The sequence below is a fragment of the Takifugu flavidus genome, chromosome 21 (assembly GCF_003711565.1).
Source record: "Takifugu flavidus isolate HTHZ2018 chromosome 21, ASM371156v2, whole genome shotgun sequence".
Lineage (NCBI taxonomy): Eukaryota > Metazoa > Chordata > Actinopteri > Tetraodontiformes > Tetraodontidae > Takifugu > Takifugu flavidus.
Genome location: NC_079540.1, coordinates 3,586,234 through 3,606,103, shown reverse-complemented (window position 1 = coordinate 3,606,103; position 19,870 = coordinate 3,586,234). Strand labels below are relative to the sequence as shown.

Sequence of the window (19,870 nt, the reverse complement as noted above, 5' to 3'; positions counted from 1 at the left end):
CCCGGTCAGAAAGTGGATCAAAGGAAATAAAAGACAGTTGCATTTTCTGCCGCAGAACAGAGGTCATGGCAGGAGGCAGTAGCAACATATGTGGCCTCGGAAGAAGGTGGTTATACACTTATCAAGGTGTTATGAGAGAACCTGCACAGGACCTTTGTCCTGAACACATGGGAAGAGTGTAACATGCAGATCTCACACAATGAAAATGTGAAACACAAACAGAAAAGCACAGGAGGACACTCACACACGCGTAACGCAACCGTGCAAACACACTCTCATCTCCATAATTACAGCAGAGTCAGCACGTCTGCGTCCGGGGGCGACTCTGTTGACGGGCGTGGGGTGAGAACCAAAGCTGGCTCTTGTCAAACGCTTGACACTGATGGTATTATCAACACACTCCTTTCCGCTTAAGTCAACTACTCACTTGCTCTGCAAATAAGAGCTATAGATGAGTGGGCAACCTCGGCGGCGATCTATGCTAACTCAAGTAACGCCGCTACCCACCGGAATAAAGCTTTGAACTCGGTTAATTGGACTTGCTTCTTAATATGAATGCATCTATAATTGGTCTTTTGCCTTAGTGCACCTGAACATATTAGCATGCCGCAGGACGTCTGTTGAGGACCGCAGGACGGCTAATATATCACCCGAGCCTTTTTACAAAGCGGCCTGCGGTTTTTCTTCCCTTCTACAAAGTATTTGCTTGGCATTCATGAATGGGATGCTGGCCAGAAAATCTTGATCAAAACGTTGAGCAAATAAGGAACGAAGGAGAAGGGCATGGACTTGGCGGCGGGAAATGATGGCGTGTTAGCATGCGTGTGTGCCACTTCGTGGTTTGAGAAATAAGCCTCTGTTCCTCCACTGGCGGTGTAAATTAGATGTGAACCAGCATGCATCCAGTGCCAAGACAGAGTGCATCTATCAAGGCTGACTAAATCTCCCTGCCTCTACGCACCAAAGCATCGCAGATGAGGGGAGCGGCGAGCACACGTTAGCGTGCGTGCGTTTGAATCTTAATGAAACCAGCCCTCTGAAGGTCAGCGCCGAGTGAGCTGGGACTCTTTCGTCTGCTGCTAATGGTGTATTAATGATTCAAAGGAGTCATATGCTCACAGGTGCCCACCCATGCACCCTGTTGACACACACACTCACACACAAAGACACACCAAAGCACCGACACAGACACATGAAAAAGCAAGTACAGTGCATTAATGTGATGCGACTTGCTGATCCTGATTTGATTTAGTTTCCTTCCCAACGTTGACAATATCTTTTTTGTTTTGATCTATTTTTGTTAATCAAGTCACAGTGCAAAGTCAAGACAGATTTATGGTGAGTTAAGTTTCCAGGAACTTATTTTATGACTGTTTAGAGGTGAGGCATTTATTTTAAACTGACATATCTGCAGAATAAATTCTTTTTATTTATTTTTTTATACAGGTAAATGTGACAAATGTACCTACATTTCCACTGATATTGACTGTGCCTCATGACTGCTCAAAAGCCGCCGCAACGGGTGCCTGAAGTGGCTCTGAACTTGAACTAAACAGTAGCGCCTCGTGGAAATGCAGCTCCGTAGCCGCTTGGTACTTCCTGTTTTACTGACGGCACTTTACAATAGAAAAATGGGACGTTTGTGGCCGTGTAAAAGTGCGGGGGTGGGGGTGGAGGGTGCAATGGTTACAGCAGTTATCCCAAATCCCGCATGTGGGCAATGATCTTACCTTGAATGTGGACATGGCTGGGTCCCTGCTATACCTGTCTATGGTGTGGAACTTGGACGAGTGGTTGAGCTCATGGTACAGCTCAGAATGTCTTTTGCGAGTGTGCATCACTTTCTGGAAGGGAAGAGAGGAAGGGACAGCAACAAAAATGAACCAAACAGAAAAATAAAAAAAAGCAAAAGTAAGTAGGGACCCAATTAGGGGACAGGCAGGGGGATGATGATGGGTTAAAAGATGAGGGGCGGTAATGATGCCGGCCATGAAAAGGGGTTGGAAAGGGATGCCAACCGATCGATCAGCTGTCGGCTCATGCCCGTACATCAGCTGTTGCCTCGACTTCTAACAATCTGGCAACTCCGAGAGCTGCAGAAGAGCCGTGTTGCGTGAAAAGTGGGTGAAAATGACTGACAGACCCAGGCCTGTTGGCTGCTCATCCTGCTAAATTGAGGATTTTGTGTAACCCATTAAATGTGTAACAGATGGAATGGAATTGATCGATGAAAACCGACTTCCTTGTGGTTTGACTATGACCCTCTCAAAGAGAGCTTAATTCTGAGCTTTATTTGTCTAATAAACACGCCACATTAGCCCGCGCCGATGGTGTCTCCTCAGAGGAGCCACTCGGCATCAGTAAATCAACTGGCAAGGCTGAAAATGACAAAGGATAATATGCCAATACTAGCATGCACTCACTCCCCGAGATTGGCACCATCTCCAACTAATTCAGCTGACACTAGCATCTTTGCACTGCAACGTTTTCTCCTGTCTGATATGAACTGGTGTGAGACAACCATAATGCTTCAGAAACAGAATCATGGAGCAAAACTTGTGTACGTAAATATTAATGAAGCATTGTAGCTCCGTCATAGACCCCCTATCATAGTAAAGAGGGCCAAATCACTTCAGATACAGTTGGATATAAGTGTTCAAATTATGATTGGATTGTATTGTTTTCAATCAAATCTTATGAAGTCTGATGCTTTCGCAGCACTTATGAGATTGTAATTGAAATTAGCCACATGGGGTGCTCCCGGGAGGACTGCCTTCCCCCATGGTCATTTTCTTGGGAGTATTAACACAGCAGGTGGCAGCATCGAAGCTGACGTTAGCTAGCCTGATTGTGGTATCTAATCCCGGGTAGCAAAATTAGCATGTACTTAAATTACAGTATATGATGCTAGCTGCATGTTAAGAATTAATGCATTCAGGTGCAGCTCCCAGGGCTGCAAACACCTGAATGGGGTTTGGAGAGTGGACGTTTCAAACATGCAAATTTGCGTCAGCATTGGTACATTTGTTGACTGGAGGTTCCTCGCCGGAACGTAGTTCCTCTTCGCAAAACAGCTGCTCAATTAGTTCCCCACAAAGGTCAAGGTCATTGGTAACATAGATATACGGAGACACTGACAAATGTTGTTCCAGTTAAGACAAGCCAATCAAGGACAGCCCGCAGGGGTCGACCCAGACTTGAGCTAAGTCAGACACAAGAAGCATACTACTGTGCTGTTTCTTCACAGGTGGCCCGCTAACCAATAACTGATGAGTGATTCCCTTGTGTTTCAGATGACATTAGTTCATTTATATGCTCAATAATTGTCAAATTTCAACAGGTGACAGTAGGTCCTGTTGGAGAAACAGCACATAATACGGGTCTAAAACACTCCATAGTTCCAAATGCAAAAGGGCTCAAAGGGTTGGGGGGGCTTAGCAGTGCGTTATCCTCTATGTAATACTCAGATCCTGGCAGAAGCACAAAAGAAAAAAAGCAGAGACAGGCTAATGGTTGCGGGGCGAGGTCCGAGATCTTACCTCAAAGTCCAACTCAGAGTACCGGACTCTTTTCCTCTGGAAGGGGTGGGGGGTGGGGGGAGAGAAGAAAGCATCAATGATCACCCCTCTCTGTCTCAGTTTGGGTCTGTCGGTGCTATTGTTCGAACAACAGGACCGATACACACTGGCCGCCCAACATGACACCGGTATTCTTCAAATCACTCGGCCTATTTCGCCGTAATGAGATTGGTGAAGTGGAATTAACCAGAATTAGAAGTTAATTATAATTTCTCCGCTCATGTACTCGCAGATACAATCATTACAACCTCCGGCACAGATCAATCACTTTCCACCTCTTTCCCCGCCATCAAGAATTCCAAAGGCATTTAGAACAAAATAGCTGTGACAATCATGGGAGATTGTTTTCAACCCCCTTACTTGTTGGATAACACTATTTTGCTCTTAAGTGCCGCCATAGCTGTGGAAATTGCCACACCAGCTGCCAATTTAAGAGCTACAAACCATTCCAGCTCCTCTGGCCCTGACACTGCACTATTTCCCAAGTCTGACGTTCTTTTCAGATCTTCCCGTCTGCCAGAGCTGCATTAGGCAGCATAAAGTGCTGTTCCCAACACTTACTTAAAAGCTGCATTCTTTTCCTGCAAGGTCAGGGTTGCTGATCTGATGCTCCAGCAAAACTGCGTCACCCTCTGAGACAGAGAGCCTTACCTTGGTGGAATGCCCTGTTCTGTACTATGGCCCATCCCCAACACCGGTGCACAGGTGCTTGAGTTAGGGTTACCCGTAAACCCTAGTCCTAACCCACGAATAAAATAGTGCATGAATTAAAAAAGGGCACCTGTGATTTGTTTCAGCCACAAGCTGACTTTTAATGTCTAGAGTTTGAAGTTCATTCTAAAAGACTTGCAGGCTGAGTTCGCTCTTTCAGTACATCTGACTCGATCCAGAATGCCACGTTATAATATCCATCGCCCATCATTTATCGAAATGTGTGGGCGCAATCATCCAACTCTAAATTGTACAACGATGTGACCTTCCTCAAGATTGAATATCTACCCTAAAGGATTATTTTTTCCTGAAGTCCTTGTGAGTCAGTGCGATGCCGGCAGAAGAAGGACGGTCTAAATGCATTACCGTGTACCTTAATACCATGGAGGGCTTGTTTTAATGTGTAAGCTCATTAGTCCATGTGTGCGAAATACTAAGGTGGGCTCAAAGACATCCACCAAGGGTATTTCCCCTGATCCTGCCTGTCCCCGTCCATCTGCTGCGCCACCTTGCACAGATAGGAGGGGGCACAACGCGCATGTATCACATACCCACTTGTTCTGACAAACAGAAATTGGAAAAAAAAGTACTTCTGCCATCAAACACTAACATAAAACAAGATAAAAACTAATTTCAGCTGCTTAAATTCACACTATACCCACTTCAAATGCTGATTTCTGGGCCAAAACCATCTCTCTCTCCTCATATAACCACAGGCGTCACCCCTCTTCCCCATCCTCCTCCCTCATACGCACCTCCAGGGATCCTGCAGAGAGGCTGGTGTTGGCGTTGGTGCTGCCGATGTTGCGTGGCAGAGTCCTGGTCCTCTCCACTGTCGTCCCCCCAGTCAGGATCTGCCTGACTGATGGCCTCTGTCCCAGCTTCAGCTGAAGCGAATGTCCGTGGGCATGCATGTGACCTCCATGGGAATGCACGAGACCACCCTGAGGGAACATATGACCGTGCCCGTGGGGCATGGTTTTAATGGTCCCGTAGGAGCGGTTGAGGTTCATGGCGATGTTCATGTCACCCACATTAGAGGGCACAAAATCTGCCGGGTAGGCCTCGCTCTCAGCAGGGTGGAGGGTCAAGGGGGAGGGAGGTGGTGGGAAAGGAGGATCTTCCACCGCGATGTTGAGAGGCTTGTCCTCACCCCCCAGTCCCAGGCCTCCACCTTGGGAAGAGGTCACTGGAGGTTTAAGACTGATTGTTCTGCGAGGTAAGACCATGTAGTCTCCCTCACCACCCCCTGCACTCCCTCCTCCGCTCCCCCCACTCCCTGCACTTCCATCCTGGGAGGCGTTGGAGGAAGTGGGCGGTCGAGCCCAGCCCAGGCCACTCTCGGTGCACAGGTAGATTGGGGCGCCGCCGCGTTGCTGTCCCTGCTGTCTCTGCTGATCCACATTCACCTCCTTCTTTAGAGGGGTCTCACTGAGCTCATTGAGGCTGCTGAGGGGTGGAACCTTGTCGAAAACCAGTTGGGTCTCAGTTATTTCCTGGTCTTCCAGGTAACAGACATTTATTCAACGCAATGTCATTCTGTCTCAAATTGAAATTGACAAGATTTAATACAACATTTTATTTCTAGAGATTTTTTACCTGTACAATCAGGTTGGGAGGGGGGATGTTGCCAGGCAGAGCGCTGAAGTTGACTCCCCCTTCTTGATGGGCTTGCAGCTTCGGATCCTCATCATCATCCAGCGAGATGCGTGACAGAGTCCCAGTGATGGTTGCCGGGTTACAGGTGTTGACCTCCTTGAATATGACTGGAAGGAGAAAAAAAGTGTGAAAAACAGCAAAAAAAACAGAAGGTGTGAGAAGGAGTTAGGCTAGTGAATAAAGAGGACGAAAAAGGGGGAGATACTGAATGAAACTGGGGCAATACTGGTCATGGACGCCGACTGAGAAGCAACAAGATGGACACGTACATCTCGACTACTTGCACCCACACATAGTTGGAACACGGATCACATATCCGGAGGAAAGTGTGATTATGTTTTTCACGGCAAGTCACTGTGACCTCCACTGCTCGTCTGGTGTGCGTCCTCTCTCGATTCTCACTTACAAGCTTATTATTTCCTGTCATCTTGTCAAATTATTGGTATTCTTTTGCCATTTATGAGCTTGGTGTGACGATGACCCAATCGGCTAGCATGCGAAAATAAAAGAATCTACAAATGCGGCATATTTCTAGCACTTTCTAAATGAACTACGACATGCTGATGAGAGATAATGTTCAAACACAACCAACATCGGTCTGTCATCACAATGAAGGTACGTTGAAACGGAGCTCATGCCAGTTTCCATGCGTTTTATCTCACCATCAGAGGAAAGAATGTTTACACGGTCGCTTGAAAAAACCATTTGTGGAACAAAGCATTGAATGTGACAAGATGCCAATCTGCACACGCTGAGTAAGGACACGCTAGCGCTCTGAGGTTCTACCACCCTGTGCGTGCAAACTGACGCAAAACAGAGCGGACAGGTTTGGGGAATATCTGACCGATCTGATCCCATCAGGTTTGCAGCCAAGAGTTTGATGTCACAATGACCTATGCAGGAATACGGCGCTTGTTCGAGGTGTTCTCGTGTCAAGCACCACCGCCGTTACCGCAGCGACACAGTTCACGTTTACCAAAAGGGAGAAATCAGGAGATCTCTACATTGCATCATGGGTAATAAGTGTTCTGGCTGCAGCAGTTATCTGGCCTTTAAGCCTATTTGCTTCAATAAGATGGTTCCAGGTTTTCAATTGTTTTCATATGAAAAAAAGAATGGTCGCTGCTGCAATGGCAGCATAATTTGCTCCGCCCACAATCCAGATGCACTGAGAAAAACTAGAATATCTGAAGTTAAAGGACACGTCAGGCAGTGGTCAGAGGGTCACGGTGCAGAAACTTACATGGGTGTCCTCTCTCTGCAACGGTGGAGGGGGGGAAAGTGACTGTTAATATCATATCAAGGCACAACACAAACACACACTCACACACACACAAACACACACACACAGTGAACACGCTGAGGAGGCTAATTATCATGCACAGTTTTTTTAGGAAAACCGTGGATGTGGGACACGGCGGCTCCTGTCGCAACCTCAGTGTTGGCAGCACCCAGCTGCAACCATGTGACGGGGGAGGCATAATCGATAATAATCGATCGGGAGGAGCCACTCACCTGTTTGACAGGCCAGGTCTACGTCCTTCTCGAAATCCGTCTGAAAAGGCGAGTTTGAGCAAAGGGGGAAGGGGGATAAAAGACATGGAGTTTAATTGTTTCACTATATCTGCAAGGTAAAGATGTATATGCTAGATTCTATTATATCTGAGCCTCTGATGGTCAAAAACATCCTCTTAACTGATTTAGATTTAGAAATTAAAGGCAAGGGAGGTATTGCTGAGTCCCAATGGGCTGCGTCTTAAAAGCAAGATGCTGCTGTTTCCAAAATGGCCACAGCTCAAGTTTCCTAAAGTTGAGTGAAAGTGAGGCTCATTGCTATGCAGATCTGGTCGTGTGTTCTCTGAGGAAAGAGCCTCCCCTGTCTCTGCTGAGATTCTCTGACAAAAGCCTTTGTTTGGATAATAAACTACACATTTTAGAGAGTTTGGGCACGGCACGCATGGAGGGGGGGGGGGGGGGGGGACAGAGAGACTGATAGAGAGAATGTGTAAAGGTCTCAGAGGAGTGGGAGAGCTCTTAGTACACAAATCAGCCCCAGCATCATAAATGAGGTTCGACTAAATGGATGAATGTCGGCAAGAGGGAAAGAAAGAAAGAAAGAAAGAAAGAAGAAAGAAAGAAAGAAAGAAAGAAAGAAAAAGAAAGAAAGAAGAAAGAAAGAAAGAAAGAAAGAAAGAAAACTCTTTCCCTCTCAAGCTCCTGTCCAAATTCATACAAAAACAACAAATGTATTTATTTTAGCAAAAAAGTAGCTGGAGCCGCCAGGCAGGTCAAGTACAGTTAAATATGTGGTAGAAGGACACAAGAGTCCATTTTCTTTAGATATATACAACATTCTGAGTGCGAACAGTATAAAAGACACATCAAAAACCTGTCTGTCCGTCTTCTACATATACTGTATATGTCTCGTCTAAATACAGACAGACAGACAGACAGAAGACTCTATCAAAGGACTCATTTCTACAGAGGACATACTGGGTGGCTGCCGGTGTGGTTGTGGGCGTGGTTATGGTTATGAGCATGGTTGTGGCTATTGTTCACAATGGGCTTTTGCTCATGCATGTGGCTGAGGGCGTGGCTGAGGGCGTGGCTGTGCTCCGTTCCGTGGTTGTGGTTGCTGAGGGGCAGACTGTGGTAACAGCCTAGCTGGCATGCCTGCTGGCATGACGGCGGGAACGGCGGAGCCTGCGCGCCTGACAGACACGTGGTCGTGCCGTAGCGCAGGGAGCCGGACTGCTGCCCGCCCCGGCTCACATTTGGACCCTTCTGATGGCATAAAGAGATGGATGGAAGACATGAGGTTGAAATGTTAATGGGAGCACGTGAAAACAGGTGAGCGGCGTGCTCCAAAGGTCATCGCAGATTTTATTTTTTCTTTTCCACAATCTCACCGATGACTTGCAACAAATAATGATGTCTTGACTCCTGACACATGCAGACACAGGTTAGTTTATGCATAATTAATGGTTCGAGAAAAACAACACAAAGGAGAGCATCTAGCTAGTCGTTATGGTTTGCAAGCTTCTTAGTTTCCAGCTTGGGTCTGAAGACAGGCTGCCTCAGTGAGGACGGCTTGAGTTCAAACGTTAGCAGAAGGCGTCGCTAGATGACATGCCAGGCATTCAAAATTCAAATAAACCCCCTGTGTACTGCAGCCAGCACTCCTGGGAGCACGCGGCTAACTCAACCAAAATAAAACAAACACGCAAAAAGGAGCTATCAGTAGACGTCCTCCGACAAAAGACAGCACATATTAAAAAAAAGAGTTTTCTTCTGCTTGTATAAACAGGATTTTTACGATCAGGCAGCTTTGCTCCATAAATATATTTCACCTAAATTGCCGTGTTTCTAATCTCAATAGGGGGAATGAAATGTGTGATGCGTAAACAGGAAATGGAGGGAGATCGGAGCGCTTCGCTCGTGTCGTGCTGCTGTGGGGCTGCTGCAGCTCCCGCTCGCTGAGGTTAGTTCAAGCTTAATGGCCCACAGTGTCGGATGAAATGGAATGCTATTCACCATGATCTGCACCTGTCCGTTCTTGCAGGAGTCGGGGGAGTTCTCGCTGTCGTCCTTGCAGCCGCCCATCCGACAGCGCACGGCGTCTTGCACCTGAGGCCGAGGTGTGGAAGGGGGTGTCGAAGAAACAGAAGTTAGACAGACAGCCTTTAATCAAAAGCCGCCGCAGGTGGATAAAGTGGCGTTAACCTGCGGGCTGTGTTAGGCTCGTGGTGTGTTTAACCTCCAATGGGAGCAATAGATTTGTTCGAAGGACCCGGAACATTTGGGTCCGCCTGTAATGTTCCCCAGCCAGCCCGAATCTGGCTCCATTACAAACGGCCCCGTTGGAACGTTGCCGCTATCAACGTCTGTAAGGATCTTGTGGGCGGATACGAGAAGTGGCACCAAGAAGCGGAAGCGGGGCGTCCCTGTTCTAGTCATGTGGCCTTACAGATGGAGTGGATCTGATCCCGGACCGTGCCTGATTACTCCTGCCTGGATTCAGGCATGGCCTCCATTTTTTTCCTATTATTTGTCTCTTCTCTTCTGCCCGTGTTTGCACCTGATGCAGCTCATCCTGGCTTCAAAGTAAGGACCCCTTCAATGGGTTCCTGCCCCACTCTCCATCCTCCACCCACCTCTCCTAGCATCATTCCCCGCTTCACTCTTGAATCACATGATCTCCATCCTACTTCTCTCCGCATCCGAGTTGACGTCCTCCCTCTCGGCCCGCTCGCGGTGCTCCTCCACCCTTCTCTCTTTCCCGCTGCCTCCTAATCGGGACACCTCTAACAGCACAGGTGCTAATCTCCTCGCCTCGCCACAACTGATCTCAGCACGCCGCCCATCCTTTGATTCCTCTCTGCTCCACGTAGCAGCCAGCCCTGCATTGCTAGTTTACTTAACAGCGCACTTTGTACCGCCTTCTCCCTCCTTTTCTCGCCTCCTCTGTCTATTGTTCTGCATCTGCGTTGGCTTTAGCGCTCAGGCTTTCCCGACAATTCAAATAAATAATTCCTGGGTTTACGGCGCTCTGATCCCTGCCGCTTTTGTGCTATTGATTTAATGCAGCTAAGCATTCGCAGCATTTGAAAATTCACTTATGCCATGCAGCGCATTCAATATCATAATGATCTCTAGAATGCACTGTGGGGAGGGCCCCGTGCTGTTTATCATGCCAAGCAGCTGATATAAAATCCATTAAGCATGGGCGCGGCAACACCTCCCCGAGTAAAGGTTCAAATTTACGTTTCAAGTTCAACATTGGCGGGCATAACCAGGCCTGTGGTTAATAGCACTGTGGGTATTAGTAAGGGACTTATCATCTTATTCTGCACAAAATCTTAGTAATCTCTTTAAAGAAGCCTTGGATCAGACGGACAATGCTGCACCATCACGCTGTATTACCACCTACTAGGAGAGGCGCGGCAGCATAGAACGCAAATACCGAGCTAATCCCTCTCACGCCTGATCCACTTCTGCTCTGCCGTGATTCCTTTCGGGCTTTGGAAACGAACGTGACATTTCTGAATGCTGATCCCACCTGTCAAACGATGGGGGAGGGTGGGGCAACCGGCGCCGAGGTCGCCGCATGGTGGTGGATTAGATACGCACGGGTTGAAAAATGATCACCGCCACGCGGGGACGCGGGACTCACCTCTCGCCGCATCGCGCAGTGGACAGTGATGATGACGAAGCCTTGGACGGAGTCAAAGACAGCAAAGAGGACCTGGAGAAAAGAGACAGTAAAACACGCAGGATTTGGAGCTGGCCTCATGAAATGGTCACTAGGGTTGGTTGTATCGCGACCAAAAGGTGTGAGTTAAAATCTCAGGGTGATCATAAATGCTCCAGGCAGTTTGATGGGTTCGTTTCCTGTTGGACACCCGGTGCTTAGTTATCTAAAGTACTTCTCCACTTTTGTATGGAGAAACCAATCCATCCAACAAGCACATAAGCTAGCAGCCTTCTGCTGGCTGGAAAGACACTTTAAAGGATCATTGTAACAGAAGAATAACAGAAGAATTGACTTAAAAATGGAAAAAAAATTGTTTCTTCCTTTATAAATTGGTCATTTTATCTTTAGCTTCATACTTGCAGACATCGAGTGTCGCATCAATTACATTTTGAGAGGACTTTCTGGTATTTATGCATTTTTGAGCCCCTGGTCCCCACTGCAGATGTGAGTTCCTGTATGAGGGTATGTGTGTTGTAGCTTTGCCAGGAATCGTGAGATGCATCACCTGGAACAACGTTGAGCGCCGGTCGGTTATGGCGAGCACGGCTGACATCCAGGTCAATGCTAACAGAGGAAGGACCACACAGGAACTCCACAGAGAAGCCCTGTCAGAGAGATGGGCGGGGAGGGGGACAAAACAGGAGGTTCAGGTCACAGAACTCTTCTCTCTCCTCCTCCTCTCATGCGTCGGCTCATTCAAACGCAGACTGGCGCGCCACGCCCGCTATCAGACTTAATATGCTAACCAAGTCGTGCGAGATGATGTGTAATCACGCAGACAGTCATGATACTGACAATTGCTCACAATTACATGGTTGATGCACGTAAATGTCATCGTGGTGCACTGCGGAATGATGGGCTGCGGGGAAAGAGCGGCCTATTGACAGCCTCTGGACGTGCGAGGCTCTTTACCGCGGTAGTCAGATGCCAATTTAAAATGTTCATGTTGGTTGGGCACATATTCGGCATCTCCTGAACGTTTTCTGACATAAGTTTAAGGAATTAAGCGACACGTCAAACGATAATGTGAGTGTGGTGAACCTAATCATTACACATAATCACCCTTTTAATGACATGTTACACTTTAACATACCATAAAGTCAATTGGAAGAAAAGAAAATGGCAGCTAGCTGGTAACTGCTCTGTCACAACTTTGAAGTTACGACTTCGGAAATAAACTAGGACAGATTTAAACTTTTCCCATTACAGAGGTAGGCCAATTGTGGCGTGTAAAAACAGAGGCGGCTGCATCTATTTTTGGATTCTGCATGCGATCAACAAGTCCAGTGTCTGGAAATAGTCAGCGTCACCCTATCAGCCTCCGATCACGGCATCCAATTGGGTCACGGTGCAAATAAACAGAGCTGCTGCCACGAACGGCGTCTCAACAGCGGCCGTTCGGCACCGGAACCCACGACAATGCAGCGGTTACCCCGAGGGCTAAAATCCAGTTTCTTCAAAGACATTTGTCTCTTTTGTTTTTGCTGTCACGGTTTCGTAAATGTCATCACCCAGTGGGGTATTTTGGGGGGGGGGGGGGGGGGGGGGGGCGCAGGAAGTCCTTTATTCCCATGTCTCAACAAGACGCCGGATCTTGGAAATATGCTGTGTGGTCACTGTGTGCGTTTGTTCTGTCCTCTCGGTGATCACGGAGAGGCTTTGCTCATGCTAACATTAGCTGGAACGTCCGAGGTGAAAGTGAAAAACAAGCATAACCATGCGCGCATGCAGGCTACCGCCACATCAGAAACGGAATTATCTGTCCATGCGGGTGGTTCGCTTCTTTTGAAAAAATTCTTTCACGAACTTGACTTGGTAAACACCCTCCGGCAACAATACGGACGGCGAGAGGTTGAAAAGATGGAGGACAGAGAAGAAGAGGAGATTACAAGAATGAAAAGAGAGAAAGAGAGAGATGCAGATGGACTAACATGGCGCTGCTGGCAGTCGCGGTGGACATGGCTGTGCTCGAGATCACGCCACACTTGGAGCATTTCAGCAGCAGTCGGCTACTCGCCTCCGCCGGGACACTTGGGAACACACACACATACACACGCGCACACACGGAGATACAGGCAGCACACACAAGTGGTGGGGGCGGGTGGGATGTGGGAGTCCAGGTGAAGGCGGGTTAGCAGGTGACACGATAGTAAAGTGATTGAAGGATGGAGAGAAACACAACAAAGAGGGGGTGTGGAATAGAAAAAAGGGGGAGGGGGAGAAAAGAAAGAAAAGCAAATTAAAACCACATCTTGAGAAAGTAGCAGCAATGACAAACAGTTAGGATACACCGATCGATCCGGAGAAAACGTGAGCGGTGTTACAGCAGAGCGGCGGATTAACAGATTACGGCGACACGGACGGGAAATCGACCAATCGTGTTGTTCTGCTGTCGCCAGCTGAGAGGTGTCTGTGTGTGTGCTTGTGTGTGTGTGAGGCTGTGCACCATACTGTTTCAAAGGAAGGAAAAGGTTATTTACTCACAGTTGACTACACACGCGAGACGAGACGGCGTCTGTGTGCCTGCGCGGTGTTTATATATATCGCAATTGAAGGACGGCGGGGCTGCGTGCAGGCTATGCTACATTAGCGCCCCATCACAGCTCATTGCCTTAGCACCAGCCACATCCCCATGGCATCATAAGAAAATACATTACGCTAATGACAGCCTGTTCTGCTAGCGACACTACGCGTTAGCGTGTACTCGAGAGCTCCTTCTAAACACACACTTCCAAGAATCCGGCTCTAAGCGTGCCCAATTCTTGGATATACTTAGGACTTGTGTGCAAGTGCATGTGTGGACATGCTACTATACAACTGGGATAATCTCAGTTGCATCACCGGGTTACAGAAGCTAATCAACCCCCTGTGGAGATGATCGGTGGCGTTAACCCTTTCAGCCATTTAAAAATGATCAATTTTAATTTGTGCGGAAGGCAAGCGGGGAAAAACGTGATTGGCAGAGCAAGAGAAAGAGATAAACAATGGAAATCAATAGCTTTGGAAATGAAAATGTGAAGTTGGCGGCAGGAGCTGAGGGAATCCGCCAGGATTAGTAAAGATGAGAACCCAAGTTCCCGCGGAAACAATGTTGCTGCGGCTGCACGCGTGTACGATTTGCCTGCGCGTGTGAGGAAATCAGCACAAATGAAACAGCACGTGAGGGGCGCGAGAATTCCTTGACATTGCTCTGGTGTTTCCAGTTTGTGATGAGATTCCCATCTGCCATTGATTCTGATATATTATCTTCATCCGCGACAGGAGAAAAAACTCCACTGGAACCGACAGCGGGGCTCTAAAATGCTCGCAGAGAAAGCTAACAGGTGGCTACTCATTTGCCTGAAATTGGATTGTATTTTCTCCGGACTGTTTTTTTTTTTATTGGAGGAACAGGTGCGCCAGGAAGTGTGTGTGTGTTTGGAATGTGGAAGACGCCATAAACGTGATCTATCTGCGAGTTCTGTCTGAGAGGGTGAAATGAATCTTATGCGACAAATCTGTAGCCAGTTCGCATCAAGGACTTGGTGGATGGAGGTGTAATCAGGTGTGTGTGTGTGTGTGTGTGTGGTGTGTGTGTGTGGGGGGGGGGGGGGGGTAGGCTGGTGTCTCCTGTGAGCTGCAAAACATTCACTTACCCCGCCCGCTGTTTTTTGGACTTGTCGGAGATGCCGTCTCGAGACATGAGCTTGTTAAACACCACTATTCCGATGAGCATGTTCACCTGGGAGACACAGGGGGGAGTTCTGTGAGGATCGGCCCACAGGAGGGACTCATTCTCGCTGCTTTTGAGGCTGTTTTCATTGTTGAAATCAAAAGCTTTTTGCTCACAGTATTGAAAAATGCGTCCTAAAGAGGCACATTCGGTGCGAAGGCATCCGTCTGATAGCCTACGCCATGTTGGGATCAGGCAGGAGCGATCTTTTGGAATTCTGTGATGCTGAGGTGGATGCGTGCAATACCCCCCCGTCCACTGGAGGCGATATCGAGCAGAGTATCTGTGACCTTGCTGGCTTCTAGCGCGCAGAACACACACTGCATCCATCAGCAACATCAATTTGATGAAAAATCTATATTCATGTCATCCATATTCGACCACCAGCAGGAAAAGCCACTTCGGATCCCAGCGATGGATTAAATGTATGTTGCTTCACTGTTGCCACCAGGCCTCATCTCTTCTACCCACTAACAAGCTGGCGGAACATCTGGCCACAGTGACCCAGTGACAGAGTTCAGAGCGGAGACACGTGCTGACCTGACTCCACCGGAGTCTTGCCACATGTTCCGCTCTGACTTTCTGCCCATCTGGGGGGGGGTTATAGGCACGCTTTGTTTGTTTTCTAATCCTGATTCGATTTATCTCTCCTCGCTCTCTCTGGGCCAGGAGGATGGAAGCAATAGGAGTGGATGAACAACGAATGACATTATCCACGTACCAACACGGTCTCTGCATGAATGTGTGTAATGTGCTCCGATTCCTATCAAAGCCCCGGAGTAAACGTCTGTCTCTGTTGCTTCCTTCATCCATCAGCAGGAGCCGCTTAAGGGTGGAAAATGATAGGGAGGAATCCCGGGAAAAGAGCTGCGGAGTTGAGCCGCTCACGTCGAACTCTGACGTGGTTAGCCGAGTCAGAGTTTCTGTTGTTTTGTTTTTTTTACTTGGGGGCTATTTCTTCGCTCCATCTTGCTCATCAGGCCTCTGATCTCCTTCCCTCGCGTGGGTGCTGCTACCACAGCTAGCTTGGATGTGCCAGATTGTGAGGACGCCATTGTCATGCCGGGCATGTCTGGCGCCGGCTCGGTGAGTCAGCGTCGCTCTGCTTTGCTATTTGCCCAAAGCCAGGTTAATTAATTAGAGAAAAAGTCCGGTGGGAAGGTCTGCGTTGTGCCGCGCCGCCCGACGCGCCGCTTCTCGCCGCAGCTGTTCGTCTGAGTGAAGGAGCGTAGGGGGAGGCGGTGGTGGTGGGGGAGTTAGCACCATTACGCAGCCGCCGTGGGGAAGGTGGTGGGGGGGCAGGGGGGGTGCTCACTGACATTGTGAAACGAGGAAAGGGTGAAAAGTGGGAAACGAATCCACGAATGACTGGCCCGCATTCTTTGTGGAGAGAAAATCATCCTGTCCTCTTCCTGCCAGCCTCTCGATTCTGGGATATGCGGCCGATAGCGGGAATTGTGAGGGCTCGTCAGAGTCGCCGTGTCGTCTACAGCGGGTCACGGCGTGCGCCGCACAATCTGCTCGGTGTCGAGGCTCTCCGGTTTTTGTTTCAGGTGTCGGAACTGTGGCCAGAGTGTCAGAAGCTGGTGGAAGCCCAGACGCCACCTCGGCGCCGCTGCTGGAGCATAAACACATCTGCATCCGGCGGAGTTTAGCTGTTTAACCCCACGGCCGTCCCAACGTGTCAAAGGAGGAGACTGAGATGTTCACAGGGGGGCAAAAGCAGCTGTGGCCTCACTTTTGGCATTGATTTTACATTCCTGATGTTTCCAGGCGGCGTGATACACCTCCAACCGAAGGGTTTGGTCGTCTGCGACTCTTACACGGTTAAAAACATGAATAATCCCACTTTTCTACGGACGGTAGCCCGGCGGCTGTGGGGGTGTCGTTCAGAGAGCCTGGACCTCGTTGTGTGTCCATTATTCTGGACTGTGTTCCACCAATCGGAATTCTTCAGCACACAGTCCCGTCTCCATCTAGGGGACCTTAAGCCCCTGCTGGGGACTTTTTCAGGAAACATTTGTGGTTCCCTGAAAGATTATTCCCTGGGTAATTTAGGTGGAAACGCGCCAAGGCTTTTCAAAACCCTGGTTAATTATCAAAGCTCCGCTGATGGAAAAAAGAGGCCATTGCTTCTTTATTTAACACATCGCTGCTCTTTTAGCTGTGAAAAGAACCATTCAGGGATTTCAACAAAGCAAATTAGGGAATTTCTGTAAGCATACAAGACAACGCGAGTCCTGTGCAGGTCAGGAAAGCTGTATTTATCCTTTCTGTTAGCAACAGCAGTGTCAGCGGTGCAGGGGTCTGTTTTTACAGGAGTAACAGGCTCCGCTTCTACTGCCGGATAATAAAGAGTGAGACATTTGGCTGCCGGGCTGGAATTCACTCTCGGCACATCCCGCGCCGCGCTGGTCCGCGGGAAGATATTTGAGTTTTCCAGTGCCGACATTTCCAAGATCAAAGGACCTTGTCATCTCGTCATGGACACCACGAGCGCGTTTGCTCGCGAGCGCTCAGAGGAGGCAAATTCTGACGGGTCAAACTTCAGCCGCTTCGGCCTTGAAGGCTCACGCGGCGGAAATGAGCTCCGCGAGACAAAATGCTGCGAATGGGGACGTGCGTGTCGGACGGACTCACCAGGACGATGACAGCAGCAGGACCAACGAAGGCGTAGAGGAGGCCGCCCTCTAGGGACAACCAGCAACTGCAGAGGGAGCAAACGTGTCTTTAAAGCCCAGAACGCAACTCAAATCCCAGAAAAGTTTATGGTTCTGCTTCCACGCCAACCGAAGCAACTCCACATTTAATTAAGGAGACACTGTACGCTTGCATTTCCTTGGCGAGTTAAATGACTGTTTTCATCAATACCGCCTTCAGCGCTAAGCTAATTTACCACGTAGATTACATAAAACATATCCTCAAACTGCAAATTCAATTTGGCGTGTGGTTATTGGGACTTATTGAGTTTAAACTTGTCCTCCAGTGATGTCATCAAGGCCACGCTGAAACCCTCCCGCTTCCCTAATTGCGCTTCAATAAAGGAATGAAGAAGGAAAAATCCACAGCCCAGGAGCTCCCATACAGCCTGGCTAATGAGATGATTAGAGAGGACGGAACGCATTTGGAGACAGCTTAAAGCTAACGTGGGCTAACAGAGCCTGATGGCAATTGTCAATAGTAGCGTGAAAATGTTTTCTTAAAGAATGAGAAAAATACCGCACATATGTGCCGGGAGGAGTTTTTGATAAAAAATAAAAAATAAAAAATAAAGTTGCCGATTGGAAGGAGACGAAAAACGGCGAGAAAGATGCTGTGAATTGGTCTTATTAGCACTTAGCTTTGAGGCTCCCATGACAAAGCTAATTATATTCTAAAAGGTTAAAGGCTACACACAGATTGTGTTGCTAGCAGGTACTGGGCACACATAAGCAACAAACCCCCACAGTTGTTGCCCCTCCTTGTCTTTGAAGGGTAGAGCTTCACATTTACTTACTTTCTACCTTTTAAATTCCCTTTTTTTTACTGCCCTCATCCCCTAAAACTTGAAATTGACCAGGAGCATTCTTCTATCTTCTATAAGTTTGTGTCAGCAAAGTTTCAGCGTTGGTTTGTAGGGATGCGTATCGATTTGAGGTGTGTTTGCTGCATTTTGATTCAAGTAAAAGATCTACCGGCCCCGAGATGTGTTGCGCAATTCAAAAGCTACATGACAGGTTGGTCTCAAGTCCCCCTGTGATGCATAATATGAAGAAGAAGCAATAAAAAGTGATGGATAGATGGCTGCAAGAAGAAAAAAAGCTGTTTTGTTGTGTAATACTGCGGGAAAAAAACACATTCAGGATTTATATATTCAGCCGAGCCTCCACTGAGTGAATCACTGACCACCTCTGGTCAGTCATAAAATTATATAAAACCCCATTTTTTTATGAAACGACGGAGCAGCAACCCTTAAGGGAGGATGGAGGTTAGGCGGACCATTTCAGCAAAAAGAAAAGTGGGGTGTTTCTTGAATGCTAAGCAGTAGCAGTTATAGATGTGTCCAGTTTAGAGCCAATCAGAAGGCAGCGCTACTCACTAGCTTGCTGTGCCGTAACCCCTGGCTCTGGTGAAACCCACCGACACTGCTACCACGAGGGCCGGAAGACCTGCAGAGAAACACAGAGGAGGGGGGGCGGCATGTGAGAGGAAGTGCTAGCGAAGGCGACGGAGCGCTGCTGCTTCTCGGCTGTGAAGATCTCGGCGTGGCGCTTTCTCATTTACGTGATCAGCGGCCACGCAACAGGCTGTGACGAGCAGGCGCGATGGGAAGTTACCCCAAGGCTCTGATGCAATCCTGAGGGTTCCTTGATGGGAAGGGGTAGCCGACGGCAGGAAGCTGCTGGAAGATCCGTGCTGGGAATTAAGCACGGAAGTGTTCCGCTGACATGTTGCGTGCGCTAATGGCCCAACGTGTAGCCCGCTCGAGCAACGTGGAGAAGTGTGATCAAAACACAACCGGCTTTTTATGTAGGGCGCCGTGCTCAGCGGTCAATAAATCCTGCATTATTTAGCAAAAACGGAGCATTTTGCGTTTGCGCTCGTGCAAATGAGATGGAAAGGGAAGTGTCAGGGAGCACGTGCCAGAAAAGAGGGAAGGAAATGTGCCGGTAATGAGGCTGGCTGGGAAATATTCATGTAATTAACAAAGCTGTGATTATGGCTGCAAATGAAAAGCAATTAGAAAAAGTCACATTAGCATTAACAAATACAGCGGCGAGGAGCCGGAGCCGGTGTGCCGCTTGCGGGGAGCCGGTCCAAAAAGATCAATCAAATATTTACAGATTCATCACAGGTAAACACACACCTACAGCGAGCGGCCCGCCGGCAGCGTGGCGCCCGGGATCTCCTGTTTCCATGGTGACGGGTTGAAATCATTCACAGAATTATGAGAGAACGTGTCGGATGAAGATGAGA

General features: G+C 48.4%; 1 protein-coding gene across 16 annotated transcripts in view; it reads right to left on the bottom strand.

Annotated features, from left to right (window-relative positions):
- Window positions 1–19,870, bottom strand: part of adgrb2 (adhesion G protein-coupled receptor B2) — a 138,497-nt gene that overhangs the window by 9,834 nt on the left and 108,793 nt on the right. For 7 of the 16 annotated variants that reach the window (XM_057020418.1, XM_057020420.1, XM_057020419.1 and 4 more), the window contains 14 exons: window positions 18,993–19,062; window positions 17,555–17,621; window positions 14,838–14,923; window positions 13,134–13,232; window positions 11,708–11,807; window positions 11,122–11,193; window positions 9,483–9,575; window positions 8,442–8,732; window positions 7,464–7,503; window positions 7,192–7,206; window positions 5,889–6,055; window positions 5,045–5,752; window positions 3,540–3,575; window positions 1,731–1,844 (listed from right to left, as the gene is read on the bottom strand). In XM_057020418.1, coding sequence (XP_056876398.1) covers window positions 1,731–1,844; window positions 3,540–3,575; window positions 5,045–5,752; window positions 5,889–6,055; window positions 7,192–7,206; window positions 7,464–7,503; window positions 8,442–8,732; window positions 9,483–9,575; window positions 11,122–11,193; window positions 11,708–11,807; window positions 13,134–13,232; window positions 14,838–14,923; window positions 17,555–17,621; window positions 18,993–19,062 — 1,958 coding nt within the window. The remainder of the gene's footprint in view (window positions 1–1,730; window positions 1,845–3,539; window positions 3,576–5,044; window positions 5,753–5,888; window positions 6,056–7,191; window positions 7,207–7,463; window positions 7,504–8,441; window positions 8,733–9,482; window positions 9,576–11,121; window positions 11,194–11,707; window positions 11,808–13,133; window positions 13,233–14,837; window positions 14,924–17,554; window positions 17,622–18,992; window positions 19,063–19,870) is intronic. The other 9 variants (XM_057020416.1, XM_057020423.1, XM_057020417.1 and 6 more) reach the window with 9 other exon arrangements.